The sequence below is a fragment of the Pituophis catenifer genome, unplaced genomic scaffold (genome assembly GCF_029215685.1).
Source record: "Pituophis catenifer annectens isolate HBS135680 unplaced genomic scaffold, rPitCat1.0.hap2 SCAF_12, whole genome shotgun sequence".
NCBI lineage: Eukaryota > Metazoa > Chordata > Lepidosauria > Squamata > Colubridae > Pituophis > Pituophis catenifer.
The window spans coordinates 14,034,474-14,052,719 of NW_027256892.1; the positions used below are offsets into that span (position 1 = coordinate 14,034,474).

Sequence of the window (18,246 nt, forward strand, 5' to 3'; positions counted from 1 at the left end):
TGTTTCCTGCCCACTTCAGAATCACAGAAACAACGGTTCTCATCCGCCTTCCTGCTCTGGGGTTCAGTGTGCCAGTCGAGCAGGTGAGGAGCGTGGCGAGGGCAGTCGATCAGCGGACGAAGAGCTGCTCTGGCTGGACTGAAAATAAACCGTCTTATGAAATAGCTTGTTGCTAAGGAAGACGACCAAGGAAAAGAGTCGTAGCTGGAAGTGGCTGGAATAGAAGACAACCTCTATTAGTTTCTTAAACTCTATTAAGATCACTTTAATTCGTGGACATATGGGTATTCCTCGACTTACGACCAGTCGTTTAGTGACCATTCGAAGCTATAATGGCACAGAAAAAAAAAACTTTTGGAAGTTTTTCACATGACTACTGCGGTCATGTGATCAAAATCCAGACACTTGGCAACTGGCATCTATTTCTGACAGTTGCAGTGTCCCGATGTCATGTGATTACCTTTTGTGACCTTCTGACAAGCAAAATCAATATTGCTTTACAACCGTGTCACTAATTTAACAACTGCCGTCATAAAATAGGGCAAAATTTACACAACAATTATCTTTCGTAGCAATGGAAATTTGGGGCTCAATTATGGTCCTAAGTCGAAAACTCCCTACATTCTGCATTAGATCCTTTCAACATACCAGATCTGCCTAACACCAATTATTGATGTCAGAGAACAGTTCTTACCATTTTTCTCTACTGCTGAAATCTTTTGTCAGTTATGCAGATTTGTGGCAAGATGGGCGGCAAACAAATTTAATAAATAAATAATAAAACTTTTAGACCTCAGCCTAGGTCTAAAAGATCTAGACTTTTAGAAGTTTATAAGCAATACAGGTTTATAAGTAGTAGAATCTTTTCTGCTTACACTAATTATCCATAGTTGTCAGGGCAAAAAATGTATAATCTACTTCACTGGGGCAGAAGCATTTACCTATACAGGTAATTCTTGACAACCAAAATGGAATCTCAGTTGTTGAGTGAAGTAGTCATTAAGCAACACATCTGCCTTATGGCCCTTTTCTGAGTCCATCGTTAAACTGAACTATTATTAAACAAACTGTCATAAGTTTAGGATTATCTGCAACTTTTCCTGATAGCAAAATATTCTTTTATTTCTCACTCTAGCTGAAAGGCACTCAGTTACTCTAGCAAGGAAATGGGCAACCTTGGGGTTCATGTAAAATCTTGCAGGTTTGCAGCCCTCAATATCTCCTTTTTTCACAACTGCTGGGCTATCACTGTTCTGCCATTTTTGACATGAATATTAAATATGGCCCTTATCAGTTAATATGTGTTTGCCAAGCACTGTTCATGTCAAAAAAAAGACACTGGCATTCTTCCCAATCAAGACTGTAAAAGCAAGCATAATACAACTCCCCATCAATCATAAATAATAAAATATATAACTAATAATTATAAGTAAAATAATCATAAATAGAAAAACCCTAATTTTATGGACCTAATACAGCAAACTTTGGATGTGGAAGACAACATTCAAGTTTGAACATCTTGAAATAACGAAGTCAGCTGTTTCCAAAGCTATCTAGATCACTGAGATAAATACTTGAGTATTTCTATAATTTCTATAATTCTCAACCTTTTCTTCACCACTATCATCTTTAAATACCTTTTGTACCCATTGATTATGGCCAAGGACCCCCAAGACTTAACTCAAGATTTAAATCATAACATTTCTTCATCTTCATGAACCCCTTGTGATAGCATCGCAACCCCCCCCCACCCCCGCTAGAGGTCCACAAACCACTAATCTCGATGACCTCATTTTCAACACCAAGAAAAAATATCTAGTGAGACCATTAAGAAAAAAGAAATCAGCAATTTTAGGTAGACCGTAATTCTCTCCTTACTCATAAAAACATCTGCTGAAAAAGGAAATGGGTACTTACTATGCTCTTCCTGGTGTCTTGGATTCATTGGCGCTGATAATAAATAGAGGAAAAAGAATGGAGAACAAACAGCCGCTGTGGGGAAAGGAGGTGGGGAGAGAAAATAGATGTGATACAAGTCTCTCTGCAGAGTTTTTTTAAAAAGGGAGAATACAGAATATGATGTGGATGAAAAGTCTTAATGCAGAGTACAGAGGTGAACATAAACCTTTCCTTTCTATTTTAGTGCAGGTTTTTTTTTTTTACATCCTTAAACTCAATCAAGTGGAACATGTCATCATAAGCATTTATGCTACCAAGAAATTAATGAATTGCACTATGGTTTTTAAATTATGGTAATCAGCTCAGAGCTATACTTGAAACAAGTGTCATTGCTTTGATAAATCTAGGTAGAATAAACCATGTGTTAACAAGATCTGAGAATCCAACCACCCATATATATGCATTGCACACGCATACATGTGTATTGGAAAATGAAGAGGACAGTTTAGTAAATGAACCAGTTTTTTCCAAATGTTGTGCCTTAAATTTAGGAGACTTCAGACTGTATTTATTAACTTACATGCTTCTTCAATCACTGAAAAAATTGCTCATACATTATGAGGTTTTGAAAGCAACCTTGGTCTTAGTTTTTATGTACCTCTTCTTAATTTTAATTGTTTTTATATTTATCTTTTACTGCCCAAAGTCGCCTTACTGATGAGATGGGTGACATAAATTTAATAATGGGCAACGTATAAACTGAATAAATAAATACAAAGTAACAAAGAACAATCCAAATATCCAGCATCCAAATGCTGTATCCACATCTTTTGTCATGCAGTTTGCCACTTAATATAACATAGCTTCTCCTATATCAGAGGTATGAAACTTGTGTCGTCAGGTCATCATCACGTGACATATCATGACTTTTTTCCCCCTTCCCTAAACTGGGGGTTGGCATGGCCAGTGCATGACACATCCGGCCTGTGGGCCACAAGTTTGACACCCCTGTCCTATATGATAATTTATTATATACCATCTAAGTTTTTATATAGTAGGCTCCCTCTTGTCCCCTATAGCTGACACATGGAATGACTCAATCAGTAGCAGGAAAGGCCAGCATCCAAGTTCTGCCCAGATTAATATTCTGGCATAACTGGAAACAGGAAATAGTACTGTACTTATAAAAAAGTGTCTTGGTTTTCCTGCACTTTTATCATGAAATATTCATTCGTTCACTCATGATTTAGAGGTTGCCCGACTATGGATGACTCTGGTGGCTTATACCAGAGATGGTATTCAGCAGGTTCAGACCAGTTCTGGAGAACCGGCAGTGGAAATTTTGAGTAGTTCGGAGAACCGGTAAATATCACCTCTGACTGGCCCCGCCCCCATCTATTCTCTGCCTCCCAAGTCCCAGCTGATTGGGAGGAAATGTGGAGTTTGCAGTAACCCTCCCCTGGAGTGGGGAGGAAATGGAGATTTTACAATATCCTTCCCCTGCCACGCCCACCAAGCCACACCCACCAAGCCATGCCCACAGAACTGGTAGTAAAAAATTTGAGTCCCACCACTGGCTTACACTTTTAAAAGGAGGACACAATAAAATAGAAAAACACATCATGGATGTCCAGAAGGAAAAAGCCATACATCTCAATTAAATCTTCAAGGGCTCACAACAATACCCCAAGACCAAATTTTCAAAGGCTTTGCTTCTATCACTGCTCTGAGGGATGTTCTTGTTCTCCTTCCCCATTATCATTTACACCGGGTCTCTTTCCAGTAATTCCCTACCTACTTTTCCTACTATCCCTCTCACTGAAAAGAAAAAGGATGGCATGTCTCCAGTTTCTCAGTAGGTCACCTGATAATGTAAGAAGACTGCATTGCAGTGAGAAAGGCCAGTGGCAACCCAAATCCAAAGTAATAAGGCCAGTTCCTTTCAATGTTGGATAATCGTTGATGCATTTCAATTCCTGGCAAGAAAAAAACCCAAAACACATGGTTCAAAGAATTAATGCTGTGATATAATACTGGATTTCATATTTCAAGAATTACGATTCCAATATTTCCTACTTCACATTCTAGGAAGTATTATGTGACTACACCTCCAACCCATGTATCCATATTTACTGATCACTGTTGATAACGGAGACCTCCAGCTGCCACACCACCAGCAGGCAGAGAATAATTTTAATCTTAATTTTTCAGTTCTGCTTCTGCCACTGGAGAATCTCCAAAGATTCTACTGGAAGAGGGTTTGATGGGATTTGTATACATGTGCACAAAATAACCCCCAGGCTTAAGAAGAAAATGAGAGGATTTTTTTTTTAATTAGTTACACAGGGGAAAGCCAGCTGGACTCACCTTTATTAAACCAACGGTACTCAAAGCAATACAGTGAGTAAAGCAGCGACATATGAAGCAGACTAATTAACTGCCCAATGATATCAATAGGAAACAGGCTCACAATCATCCCCTGGGAAAAGCAAGAAATCAATTTTAAAGTCCATAGAAAACACAATTCTGTACTTCGTTAAAAAGTCCAATTCTTTAGTCATTATGAAAAGCCCAAGAAACTAAACGAATGAAGGGACAGTACAGGTAGTCCTTGATTTACAACCGATCGCTTAACGACCATTTGCAATTACAATGGACTCAAATTACACATGACCCATCCCCCAAGTTATGACTGCCACAGGACTCCCGGTTGTATTTCTGGCCTTTGGCAACTGGCTCACATGTATGACCAGTGGCAGCATCATATGACTGCTCTTCGTGACATTTTTTGCAGTTTTCTGGCAAGAACGATCCATTGGATAAAGTGGCTTTCCACCTACAACCATGCGGTTTGCTTAATGACCACATTTGCTTAACAACCTCTGTAAAAAACAATTATATTATTGAGTCTGGTCATATGGGGCCTCGATTTACAACTGAAATTCTGGTCCAAGGATGGTCATAAATCAAGGTTTGACTGTATATTCGATTCTCTTCTCCCTTGATACCCTCTGCTCCGCTCCCAATATTAGAGCATTGGATCTCAGGTCCAAGGGCAACACAGTCCATGACCATCATTCTTGGCTAGAAGTCCAGCTATGCACATTTGAGCAACAAACCTGGCCTGTAGTTCTCTCTTGCATGGCAGGAGGACTCTCCATTATAAATAGCTTTGAAGAAGTAGTAGCGTTAATCTATAATCCCAAAGGTTTTGGGATTATACTGGGAGAGAACTACCACATAAATCAAAGTGGCTAGCAACCTATTTATAAAAATATGGCTTAATTCATTCCTTTTTCTTTCCCAGTCCTCTCTGCTTTTCTCTACCTTGTCGTTTATTTCTTGTAAGGTCTGCCAAATGTATGGTTCTGCATTTGGATGTCCTTCAAATATCAATGTCTATTACTCTTAAAGAGTCTGGATAATCTAGATTGAGTGTTTTTATGCCCACTCTTACCTGGATGAGAAAGAGAGCTTGCAGTAAGAGGTTAAACAACATGTCGGCAATGATTTTACTGACACTGGGGAAAGGCTGCGGCTTCCTTCCTGACACCTCAAATGCCAGATCAGCAATGTCCTGAAACAGAATAATCAGACTTACTTCTGAACAAAATGGAAGAAGATTGTTGTCTTGAATATCCCTCATAAACACAGTACAATACAGGTAGTCCTTGATTTATGACCACAATTTAAGACCAGAATTTCCATTGGTAAGCACATTGGTTGTTAAATGAGTCACGCCCAATTTTAAGAGCTTTTCGGCCATGGTTGTTAAGCGAATCACTGCACTTAGTGAACTATGCAGTCATTAAGCGAATCTGGCTTTCCCCTTTTGACTTTACTTGTTGGAAGCCGGCTGGGAAGGTTGCAAATGGCAGGCACCTAACCCCAGGACATGGCAGCCATCATAAATATAGGCCGGTTGCCAAGCACCCAAATTTTGATCACATGACTGTGGGAATGCTCTGACAGTCCTAAATGAGAGGAACGATTGTAAGTCACTTTTTTCAGTGATATTGTAGCTTCGAATGTTCACTACAAATGGTTGTAAGACAAGGACTATCTGTATATCAAGGAATGGCTTATGTAGATAGCCAAGAAGAGCTAGGCCAGTATTCAATTTCTTCAAAAAAAACTATTTACCTGAAACCAAATGGCATTGACCACTTTGCTGAGCACAAAGAGGGGGAGGACCCAAAGGGCACTGAAGATGGAGGTGAGAATAAATTCCAGCCAAGACCAGACATCGCCATGTAATGACGGGTCCCCTTTCAAAACAGAGAGAGCATGTTCAATGGTGGTAAGAAAAAGGATTCATTACAATTTAGGGGCTTGACATGAACTGCCATACCAGAAAAAGAAAATATATCTTCCCTCTATAAATCTCATCTACTGATCACAAGTAGGCGACAGATCGGTAAATGTAGACAGGACCATAATTATAGCTTCCTTTCATTCAAGAGCGTTATTTCATGTTTACAAATATAGTAAGTACTATGTTCCAAGTTTGAAAATATGAGGGCAAGGGAAGAGAAGAGTAGGATAGATTCAATACAAGCAATTGTACACTTGTCTATCGTAACATAACTGCCTAGATTAGGTACAAGGAAGTATTTACTTGGTAAATGTCTTAAACAGTAATATACTTACCAATTACATGTGCTGTTGCTGACTGAAGCAGAGGGATGAACACCCGGTAGAACAAAAGGAGGCTAAGCTAAAAAAAAACACACAGCAATTCAGTTTTAACCACTACTTTTAATTGTGCATGCTACAATGGGGAAAGAATGTTTTCCAAGTTCCAGAAGATGCAATTCTGTTTTCTACAACTGAGCTTCAATCCTGATACCTTAGCACATATTTCATGGTTTTCCCCAAGTACATACACAAGGAAATATATGAATAATTTATCTTTACTAATATGACAACTCCAGCACATTCATCCTTAGTTTTATGGGGAAATTGTAACCGGGAAAAACACAGCAAAAAAAAAACACTAAAATGCTATAAACACAGAGCTACAAAGTTTCCCTAACTGAAATTAAGAATATAAAGTTCTTTAAATCCAAAAGAAAAAGGTGCTTTAGAAAAGGTGTAAGACTACATTCCATATCAGTAAGCACCCCCTTAAACAAACTGTACCTTTTTTAGGACTTGCCCAGTGCTATAGCTCCACAATCCCAGTAAAAGATGTATTTGAGAGCGGCAGTGGCACAGTGGTTTAAATGCAGTACTGCAGAATACTTCTGCTGACTGCCAGCTGACTGCAATTTGGCAGATCAAATCTTACCAGGCTCAGGGTTGATTCAGCCTTCCATCCTTCTGAGGTAGGTAAAATGAGGACCCAAATTGTTGGAGGCAATATGCTGACTCTGTAAACTCTCTGCTTAGAGAGGGCTGTAAAGCACTGAAAAGGGGTATATAAGTCTAAGTGCTATTGCTATTGAGATGGCAAAAATGGATGAGGGGCTGCTAACATTTCTTAACTCAAACATGTATTTCCTGGGATTGTGTGGCTATTTTTATGTTTATTTATATTAAAATATGATTGGGATAACACTGCATCTACCAAGGCTAACGAAATGTTAACTATCTCTTATCTGGGAAATAGTAATGATTTCAATCACTATTCAGTTTGCTTTTAAGGTTGCAGCATTATCCAATTAAAAAGTTCAAGCAAGTAAGTATATTTGCAAAAAGAACAAAGCAATTGATTCAATTATGTTGCTGTTGTTAAAAAAGAAGCGCAAATATTCTTACCCAAAATACACCTCCATTCCATGCACAACACTGAAGTATTCGGCTTACTATCCTGGGTTCACTAAAGAAAAATAAAAGAAAGTGCAAAAATCAAAACTACATGTATTTTCAAAAAGCACATCTGTTTAAACACAGAAACTGATGGGAATGCTTGATACGGAAGCAGATTATTTCAGCTTGGTAGTTTCAATCTATTTGCAACCATAAAAATGCAAAAGTATACTGGTACATTTCCATTATTCTCATTAAATTTCAAACTGTCGGGAGCCACATTTGGTAAAAATAACAACCACCCTATTTTAAAAGTTTCCAGTTTTCCTTGTTTTTCTCTGTTGTTAGGTAACCCTATCTAGACATTCATCATTTCAACTATTCAATATCATACAGATATATATGTAGAACTGTATGTGGTTTAGCACCTAAGAATTATTTATTTATTCATCTAATTTTATTTATTGGAATTTGTCAAACAAAAACAAGAACAAGAGAATAAAAATACAATGACAGGGACAATAAGCACGTTAGTACACTTATGCACGCCCCTTCTACTGACCACTTAAGTATGAAGTAAGGTCCACAGAAGTCAATTTGTGACTGAAATTGCAAAAATTTGTAGCTGAGACAACTGAATCAGGTAGGGCCGTGATGGCAAACCTGTAGCACGTAGAGCCCTCTCTGCGGGCATGCCAGCTGTCGCCCCAGCCGAGTTCCACCATGCATGCGCGTGCACCAGCCAGCTGGTCTTCAGGTCTCTGCCGCGCATGCGCAGGGTGCATGCTGGGAACATGTGCACGCATGTGCAGGGAGGCACATAAGCAGGGGGCCAGCACCCCATTTTGGCTTCCAGGTTGGTGCAGGTGGCTTTCCAGGCCCAAATCGGAGTGGGGGGGGGGGCAGAAAGGCCTCCTGAACCAACCTGGAAGCCAAAAATGGGCAAAGGGGGGAGCAGGGGGCGTGCGTGGTGGGGGGCGTGCATGTGGAGGGCACATGGGGGTTGCACGCGAATTGAATTATGGGTGCTGTTGCGCTTTCGGAACACGACAACAAAAATGTTAGCCATCACTGAGGTAGGGCATTCCAGACTTTGACAACTCTATTAAAGAAATCAAATTTTTTACAGTCAAGTTTAGAATGATTTACATTGAGTTTAAAGCAGTTGTTCGTGCAACACCACCACCTCTGTGATTTTCACGGTCAGGCCGAAAAACGTGATAATCACTTGCAGTAAAAAAAGTGTCTAGAAAAGACACATTCAACTAAGTCTCACAAACAAAAATGAGGTCAAAAAGAGACGTGTTCAGGAGCAAAAGGAATTCAGACATTTTGTTTGCGAGGCTTCTTGCATTAAATAGTTTACACATTAAACCAGTAGGAATGGACCTTAAGTAGATGGAGGGTGTGCATACCTAACATTGGTGAACAGAAACATGAATGTTAGGGCTTGGCCAATGTTCTTACGTTTAATACAGTCAGCACGGTAGTCGACATATAGATCTGTTTCACTTTGTCCAAACGTTCTTTAAGCTCTGCATGGAGCTCTTGAGCACGGATATGTTGTAGGATGGACAAATCAGGCTGCGAATGTAATTTCTTATGGTTTACGCTGCTTTTGGCAAACAAATTTATCATGGATATGAACTCCCGTTTACAGGTTTCATTCTTGCAAACTACTTTGCAAAAACCGTGGCACCACTGAGCCGTCACTTCATGGGAAACGTGTACGTTTTTGTTGGGTCTAATGCTTGACGCCTGGAAACTGCTGATAATGCCGCACACCCTGGTGATGTCATCAAATTCATCAGTCATCCAATCCGAATAAGATCACTTTGGGTCATTTCTTTTCTCTTTCAATCGCGTCTTTCATGTGGAGCCAGATGTCATGCATGGGCTTAACAACGTCCTGCAATTTAGGCCGGCGATTCAGATTGGAATTGCAGGAAATTGATGGTTCAATGCTCTGTATCCTTTCCTTTTCTTCTAAGGCCGCCAAACATTCTTCCATACGGTCAACCCGTTCAAACAAAACAATGAATTTGTCGAATTTAAGCTTACAAGAAGGGTAAAACAACGGAAACACAAACTGGGTTAGGGAAGTCGAGTGTAAAAACTGGGCAACACCTTTGGTTAACCCCAGACACTTGTGATGAGCATGCGAGTCCCACAGGGAGCACTTCATAGTACTCTTATCCTCCTCAAATTCTTCAACACAGACGAAACACTTACAGGTATTATATGACTCGTCAGGAGCTGTGGTCGCTTTTTAGAGGATGGCGTAGTAGACATAGTTGACGAGCTTTTGGCATTCCTCTTCATTCTCCTCAATTCTCCTTTTCCCCTTCCCAGTTACAAGGAGTCAGCCTCTTGGAAAGAAAGATTCTTAGCCTCCTTGGCTTCTCTTCTTCCCGGCAGCCTTTGCAGCCTTTTTTATTTCTTTTTCATAAAGTCAACTTTTTTAAAAAACGTGAATTACAACTACAGAAGCTACTGGGCTGGAGACTAAAATTAGTATCTTAAAATCTTCATTCCAAGTCTGTTCCTACAAAGAATCCAGTGGCTTCCATGATGAAATTAAACAGCTATATAGAACATAGTCAGTCCCTCAAATGACACTGGCTGAGAGATCCACATAATAGAATATTTCAAAATCCTCATTTAATTTTGCCAATATAAAATAAAAATCCCTACTAAAATTTGCAGGATCCAGTTTATGACTATGCTAGCAGAAGTGATTTCTAGGGATTCAGTGCCATCTTGGTGGTGGTGCAGTAGTTAGAATGCAGTATTGCAGACTAATTCTGCTGACTGCCAACAGTTCAATTCTCACCAGCCTCAAATTTGACTCAGCCTTCTGTCCTTCCGAGGTCAGTAAAATGAGGACTCAGATTGTTGGGGGCAATATGCTGACTCCGTAAAACCACTTAAAGAGGGCTGTAAAAAGCACTGTGAAGCGGTATATAAGTGCTATTGCTATTGTTGATAAAACACTGATAGATGATTACTGAGGTCACGACACAATTCCCAAGCTTGGAACTTACTTCTCTTGCTTCCTCTCTTCGCTTTGTGCTCTTCGTTGGGCAAGCACACTAGTTGCTCTTCTTTTCCGCTGCTCTTCCCTTTTCTGTTGGATCCGAGCATCCAGCTTGGAGATTGTGCAGATCCCCCATATGGAATCTTTAATTCCCTAGAGACATAAACATCTAAATTCAACATACAGTATACAATTCAAGTCTGTATGCAGGTACTTCTCAACCAACAGCCGTTCATTTAGTGACCATTCAAAATTCCAACAGCACTAAAAAAAGTGACTTATGACCAGTCCTTCCACTTATGATTGTTGTAGCAACTCCAGTCATATGATCAAAATTTGGTAACCAGCAGCTATTTACAGTAGCTGCAGAGTCCCAGAATGATGGATTTACCATTTGCAACTTTGCCCGCTGGCTTCTGACAAGCAAAACTCAAATTCCGCAAATAGTTCCAAATCCCCAACATGTATGAAAAATCCAGATTTTGAAAATGTATTTCAAAAGTATTAAATGCAAATGATAAAAAGTTAGATGCTTCAGTATTGGGACTACAGATAGTGCATGCTTACCAACCACTCATTCAGTGACTGATGTTATGACAGCACTGAAAAAGATTTGTAGCTGTTCCTTGAAGTTGCGGTTGTTACAATCCCCTTCAGGCACATGAACACCATTTACGACTTTTTCAGCTGGCTTCCAACAGTTTAATGGGAACGCCATCAGGAAGTTACCAATCGTGGTCACGTTACATTAAAATTAACAACCTACAGTGATATACTTATTGGCAGCAGCCAGAACTGATGTTGTAAATTGGCACAGCCATTTAATGTTTCACTTAATGACCATACTACATAATGACAGAGCCACCAGTCCCAATTGTGGTTGGTAAGTGAGGACTATCTGTATGTCAGAGCAGCAAAATCTGAAGCTTCAGAAAGCCTGTTTGTAACTATTTCACTAATAAAAGCTTGTAATAGTAATTGTATTTCATTAATTTAATTCAGTGAAAACCAGAAACTAAATGAAGTATATGTTTACCCTGGCATTTGACTCAAAAACAAAATGCGTTCCCTGACTCAAAACAGATTGTGCACCTCTGCTGCAAATTCAAATTTAAACATCTGTTGCCTGCATATTTTCTTCTAAAGATATTCTACTGAATGTCAAAATGCAATCCCGTTAGATACTTCAAATGTCTGAGATAAGTTGGATACTTGCTCTAGGTGTTCTTGTTTCTGCTGACCAATTGTCATGATTCATCAAACAGTTCTACCTGGGTGACTGAGAATCTTCATCGACATCTTGTTTCTCCTGATTTTTTTCTAAATAAGATATCTAAGCAACCACCCAGTGGTTTTCTAGCTAAATCTAATCCTTTAAAGCAAGACTTGTCAACCACTTGTCAGAAATGGTATAGGATTCCTTCCAATTCTGTTATTCTGTTCTGTTATTCTGATATTCATTATCTGATCAGTAATATAATGGCATCACAGTTCAGAAACTCTCCATTTACTATGAATCATAGTTAGACACAAGGATATTACATTTGAGCTTAACCCAAATGCTGAGAAACTATCAGAGTTAGAATTGGTGCTGAAATGGATTTTACTTGTTAGTTACACATAGTTTGTGAAAGAAGTCCTACAGGTTCCTAAAACTTCCTTTCTTCATACCACCAAAGACAGATTTATGGGAGCTAACATAAATGTTAATGGCTGAAACACTCTAAAATCCAATCTTATCTTAAATGCATTGTCCTGTATAACAAGAATAAAAGGAAGTACTTACCCTGATAAGATCATTAAGGAAGATCTTGACACTGTCTGCCATATCTACACCAGCATTGTCTCGACATCTAAAACTATCAACTACAAGGTGTAGGGAAGAAATGACCCCAGGCCTGTCTCATTGTGAAAACATGAGAAATTGGTAATCTGACAAAAGAACAAAAAAGATAGCTGTAAGTGAAGCAACAAAATTAATGTTATGATAAGAGCCTGATAGTACAGTGGACTAAAGCACTGTTATTAACATCTGCTGCTTGCAATTACTGCAAGTTCAAATCTCACCAGGCTCAAGGTTGACTCAGCCTTCCATCCTTTCAAAGGTAGGTAAAATGAGGACCCAGATTGTGCGGGCAATAAGCTGACTTTGTATAAATATACAAAAGTATGAAGGCTATTGCTTAACGCATTGTAAGCCGCCATGAGTCTCCGGAGAAGGGCGGCATATAAATTAAAGCAAAAAAAAAAAAAAATTATAAATGGAGTATATTTGTCCTTAATCATTCTTAAATTCATATGGATCATGAAAATGTTTACTTTCCAAGACCATATTAAATCATTTTAAACATGCTTCTTCCAGACCACAATAAACATCAGTGCTTAAGATATTCCAAGAAGAAGCAACAACAAATAATACAATGCTCCAAATATTCAAGTCTCATGTTTGGGGTGTGAATGATATATAAAATCATGGCAAAAAAAATTTAAGATGTCACAACAGCTCAGCAGGGATGGTTTCCATTAAACACAAGTGAGACAAATACCACCCACAAACATGCCAACCCCTTTCTCAGTACCAATGAGATGCCAGCTCAAACTATTCTGGTTCTCTACTTTACTTTCTGTCATTTTTTTGACATATTTTATGTTATTCATTTATGTTTCTATAAATTAATGAGCCACAGTGGCGCAATGGTTAGAGTGCAGTACTGCAGGCTACTTCTGCTGATCACCTGCTGCCAGCAGTTTGGCAGATCAAATCTCACCAGATTCAAGGTTGACTTAGCCTTTCATCCTTCCGAAGTCGTTAAAATGAGGACCCAGATTGTTGGGGGCAATATGCTGACTCTGTAAACCACTTAGAGAGGGCTGTAAAGAACTATGAAGCAGTATATAGCGTTTCCCCTAAAATAAGACATCCCCTGATAATAAGTCCAACTGGGCTTTTGAGCACATACATTAAAATAAGCGCCCCCTGAAAATAAGCCCTCCCCAAAAATATTTAAACACATGTGCAGCCAGTCCCTGCCATTTCCTCTGGTTTCCTCCATGAGCCCCAAAATAATAAGACCTCCCTGAAAATAAGGCCAAGCCCTTATTTCAGAGTTCAAAAAAATATAAAACAGGGTCTTATTTTCCGTAAGTCTAAGTGCTATTGCCAATAAATATGCACGTATATTTTACTTAGCATTCAAACATTTTTAATTAAAAAATCACAAAGTACAAAGTATTCACAACTAGAATTTTATCTTTCAAACATGTCTTTTCTTATATTTTTCAAAGTTCTTACAACTAGAACAATGCTTCAGTCACCAAAATACTACTGACCAAAGTAAACCAAAGAAAAAATTAATTTAGAGCGCAAGTGATGGCAAAGCAAATGGTGATATACTATGAGAAGAATTCTCTAAAGAAATCAGGCTGCTGCCAATGAAATAAGAATAGGGATCTTTTATTAACGAACAATTAACTGGATAATTTCTCATTTTTGTCTGTGAAGTTAAAATACAATTTAAGATCTTTATATGGTATATGCGAATTTTTTAAATATAGGACTATCAATGTACTAATCACTTTACAGACTAATATGAGTTAGCTAGTATGTAGAAGGACTTTACAGAGAATTAACATTACAGAATAGTACATAGAAGAGTTGCAAAACCAGTTTCCCTGAGATATTACACCAAACCATCATTAATGTTTAGTCTCATTCTAGTTACTGAACTATGAAATTATAATTTATGACTGGCTAAAAACAGTCATAGATCATGATTTGAGGTTTGTTTTCAAATGATGGTTTGTTCAAATCATTCAGCTTAATGAAAAAATGATGCTTAGATGTTTAACTTGAGGATTTACAGAAGAAAAGGGAAAACCAACAGGTTGCTCTAATCGTTCGTTTTGTCTGGATTAAAGATAATGATCGTGATTCGGGGTTAATTTCTAGAATAGCATCAAGGAACAATTTGAAGAGGTGGTAACAAAACTGCTTCTAGAGACTAAAATAATCATAACCTGAAGCAAGACGGAAGGTTTAATGAAGAGGTTGATGTCAAGACAAAAAATAATTTGATTTAATTAGTAAATTCAATTAAAGGTAGTATAATTACTCATAATATTCTCTCCATAACAGAGGATATGGATGCCAAGGGAAAGTAATATAGGGCTCTAGAACATCAGGCTGTGACCTCTCCTATAAATACCAAGGCTGCCTGGCATAAAATTTAATATGAAGAAGCTTATTTTGTCATAAATCAATTCAGATCTCCACAAGAACCATATATACATTACAGAAAATATAAATCAATACATGTACTGAATTTCAATCTAAACCTCTTCCAAATTAACTCTCAAATGGTTCATATTTCAAACCAGAACTATTTTATCTGCAGTTGCAGTAATAAGACTTAGAAGAAAAGGACGAAGTACAAATTTTCAAAGGTCTGAGATTATTTATAAGGAAAACTTTCAGTCTCAAAGAACTGTTCAACTTTAGTACTTTGAGATACAACCTTAAGATTACAATATGTAAGAACCTCTCACTAAATCATGTCATTTGGGAACAGAACTACTACTGCATGCTGTACAGTACTCATTCATCCTCTTGCCAAGACAGAATTGCTCCCGAGTACTGTGTTTAAAATAATGTTTGAAATGCAACTGAAATCATGTTTCAGTTTAGAGGTACTATGCCACTTTTTAGAACATGTTTATTTTAACTTTACTGAAGCCGTCATAAATGTCTGTGTTATTGCCCCAATTCCCAGAACAGAAATATCTGGTTCTGAGAAAAATCATATTAACTAAATTTACTGGACAACCTGCGTGCAAGTAGGTGCAGCAAAGCCTGAAAAAGTAACTTCATGACTGATAGTTTCTAGTAGGCTTCTAATCACTGCACTAGACTCCTTTTGACAAGGAGATTAACTCAGAAGATTGTTCTTTGATGTGCTGCAACAGACCATCTCTCTGACATCTGAACTACTTGCTAACAGTGTCTATTTGTTTGCTGAACGAGAAGGAAACTTCTGCAAATGGAGTGCCTTAAAACATTATAAACAAACATTTCCCCACAGGGTAGGGAAAGCTTCAAAGTAATGGAGGAAACAGAAAAAAGAGAAGGGAAAAATTTCAACTCCAAAAAGTATTAGGGTGCAGCAGTGCTGGATTGCAAAGCAGGTTCCAAATTTAAGGATTTGGGTGTAATATGAAGAAGGGGGGAAAATGACATGGGGAGAAGAAATGGAGACTTCAATACAGTTAGTCCTTGACTTACGACCACAATTGAGCCCAACATTCCTGTTGCTAAGTGAGGCGTTTGTTAAGGGAGTTTTGCCCCATTCTACAACCTTTCTTGCCACAGTTCTTCGAGCCATCGCTAAACAAACTGCTGTAAGTCGAGGACTACCTGTAGCAGAGAGAGAGTCTCAAACAATAATGTTGTTACCTAGCTGAGTAATGAAATGTCCGCAAGTAAACAACCAAGCTGAGAGAGCACCAAGGAAATAGAAAGATTGTGGGTGATATTATTATTATTAATCAGACATGAAAACCTGTGAGGCCAGCTGCTTTCTTTTAGCCCAACCTACCTCACAGGGTTGTTGTTGTTGTTGTGGGAAAACAGGAAGCAGGAGCGTTAAATAACACTGCCTTGAATTGTACAAAATAAAATGATATTAGAAAAAAGATATTATTATTATTCCCTCAAAACACAGCCTTGCACATAAGTATCGATGAAAACTGTTTGGGGGGGGCGGGGGTCCGCGTCCAGGTGTCTCCAAAGGACTACAATTCCCATCATCCCCATGCACTACACCTTAGTGGCCAGGGATCGAGATAGATGCGGCCCGGTTTCCCCGGCAATGGCAGAAAGGGACCACAGCATCCCTCCTGCCCAGCCGGACGGGGAACGACCCAGGAAAGGCGGGCAAGCAGTGGGCGATGGGCTTTGTAGTCAGGCCCGCCGGGGACGACGCGAAGTGGCCCAAAAAAAGGGGGAAAGCGAAGCGGGGAAATCTGCAATCCGGGGAAGCCCGAGACGGACTCCAGAAAAGAAAACCGGGAGGTCGCCTCCCTCCTCCAGCCAGCCAGCCCAGACGGCCGTCGATACTTGCCAGCCCAGGCCTCCCGGGGTCCGCGGCGGCCCGTCAGTGTTTCACTCCTCAGGCAGCACCGGGCGGGACGCCACTGCGCACGCGCGGCTCACCTCACACCATTCTTTCCCAACCCTCCTCAAGCCCCGTCAGGAGTCAGCGCCCGCGCCAGGGAGCATCCCGGGCTTCGACCGCGGCGATGCGCATGCGCCCTCCCGCCAGGAAAGTCGTGCGCAGTTCAGAAGCTCCCCCACCCCCCGGCCGGCGCGCGTATTCTCCTTCCCACCTCAGACGCGCGTGAGGGACTTTCGTGTATTTTTATTTTTTTTTTCAAATCTATCCCAGTTCCCGTGTACAAGTAGTCCTCCACTTACCCCCACAACTGAGCCCAGAATTTATGTTGCCAAGTCAGAAATTGGTTAAGTGAGTTTGCGCCATTTTACGACTTTCCTTGGCCACGTATGGGAAGTGAATCATGGCGTTTCTTAAAATAATAACAGGGTTATTAAGCGAATCTGGCTTCCCCGTTGACTTTGCTTGACAGAAGGTTTGCAAAAGGCGATCACGTGACCCGAGAACACTGCAACGGTCATAAACGTGAGTCAGTGGTCAAGCATCCAAATATAAGTCACAGTGACCATGAGGAAGGTGCATTGGTCATAAGTCTGAAAAATGGTCCTAAATCTCTTTTTTTCAGTGCCCTTGTAACTTTGAATAGTCACAAAGTGAACTGTTGTAAGTCGAGGGCTATCTGGACATTGCTCTGCATCTGTTGTTCTTTGCTGAGGTACAAAAAAACAGTAACTGTTAGTATTAAATACTGAGGATAGCAATAACGAGGCACCTCGGAACATTTAACTTCATGGTATTTAACGCAGAAACACTAGAAATGACAGAACAAAACAGCTGAGGAAAATGACAGCCTTTTATACCCGGCTGTCAAATTAACTAACCGCGCTTGCTGCAACCAATTAGGATGCGCGCTCCCGTCATCAGGCAGCGCGCCGGACACAACACTCCTTCCTCCCCGGATGAAACATACTTAATCTTTTAAATACTCGGGGCACTTGCACAATCACCCTGACCATCTAGGGAGTGGAGCGACCTCTGGTGGTGCATGGTCCATGTTGGCCGGCGGAACGGCAGGTGACTCTAACGACCCCTCAGAACAAGGCACAGGAACAGGTGCGTGCAATGATACGGTCCCATCCACTGGCACGGTGCTAGGAGAAATGGCGCTGGGACTCGGCAGGGTCAGTGGCACATCCTGGGGTGTCCCTGACGCGGCTGATATATTCCCCTGTGGAACGGCTGGGTGGCGTCCACGCAGTTGGTCCACATGTCGCTGCCATGTCCGGCCGTCATCGAGTAATATTCTGTAAGAGCAGGGGCCAGTTACCATAGTCACTCGACCAGGTAGCCACCGCTGTTCACCCCCATAATTACGGGCGAAAACTAATGCCC

General features: G+C 40.0%; 1 protein-coding gene across 1 annotated transcript; it reads right to left on the minus strand.

Moving 5' to 3' along the window:
* Positions 1-16,904, minus strand: EI24 (EI24 autophagy associated transmembrane protein). Its single transcript, XM_070952286.1, has 12 exons — positions 16,800-16,904; positions 16,279-16,335; positions 12,474-12,619; positions 10,695-10,840; positions 7,660-7,720; positions 6,550-6,616; positions 6,043-6,167; positions 5,357-5,476; positions 4,267-4,378; positions 3,764-3,875; positions 1,918-1,992; positions 1-214 (listed from the first exon to the last, which is right to left on the minus strand). The coding sequence occupies exons 3-12, from the start codon at positions 12,513-12,515 to the stop codon at positions 64-66; spliced, it is 1,011 nt and encodes a 336-aa protein (XP_070808387.1). The 5' UTR covers positions 12,516-12,619; positions 16,279-16,335; positions 16,800-16,904; the 3' UTR covers positions 1-63.
* Between the last annotated feature and the right edge of the window lie 1,342 nt (positions 16,905-18,246).

What these genes read in the sequence shown, in the direction of transcription:
- EI24 (XM_070952286.1), bottom strand. Translation starts at nt 12,515, where the DNA reads ATGGCAGACAGTGTCAAGATCTTCCTTAATGATCTTATCAGG. An exon ending in TCAATGCCATTTGGTTTCAG is followed by an intron (nt 5,477 to 6,042) that starts GTAAATAGTTTT and finishes ATTCTGTTTCAG; the next exon opens with GACATTGCTGATCTGGCATT. An exon ending in AAGCTCTCTTTCTCATCCAG is followed by an intron (nt 4,379 to 5,356) that starts GTAAGAGTGGGC and finishes TGCTTTTCCCAG; the next exon opens with GGGATGATTGTGAGCCTGTT.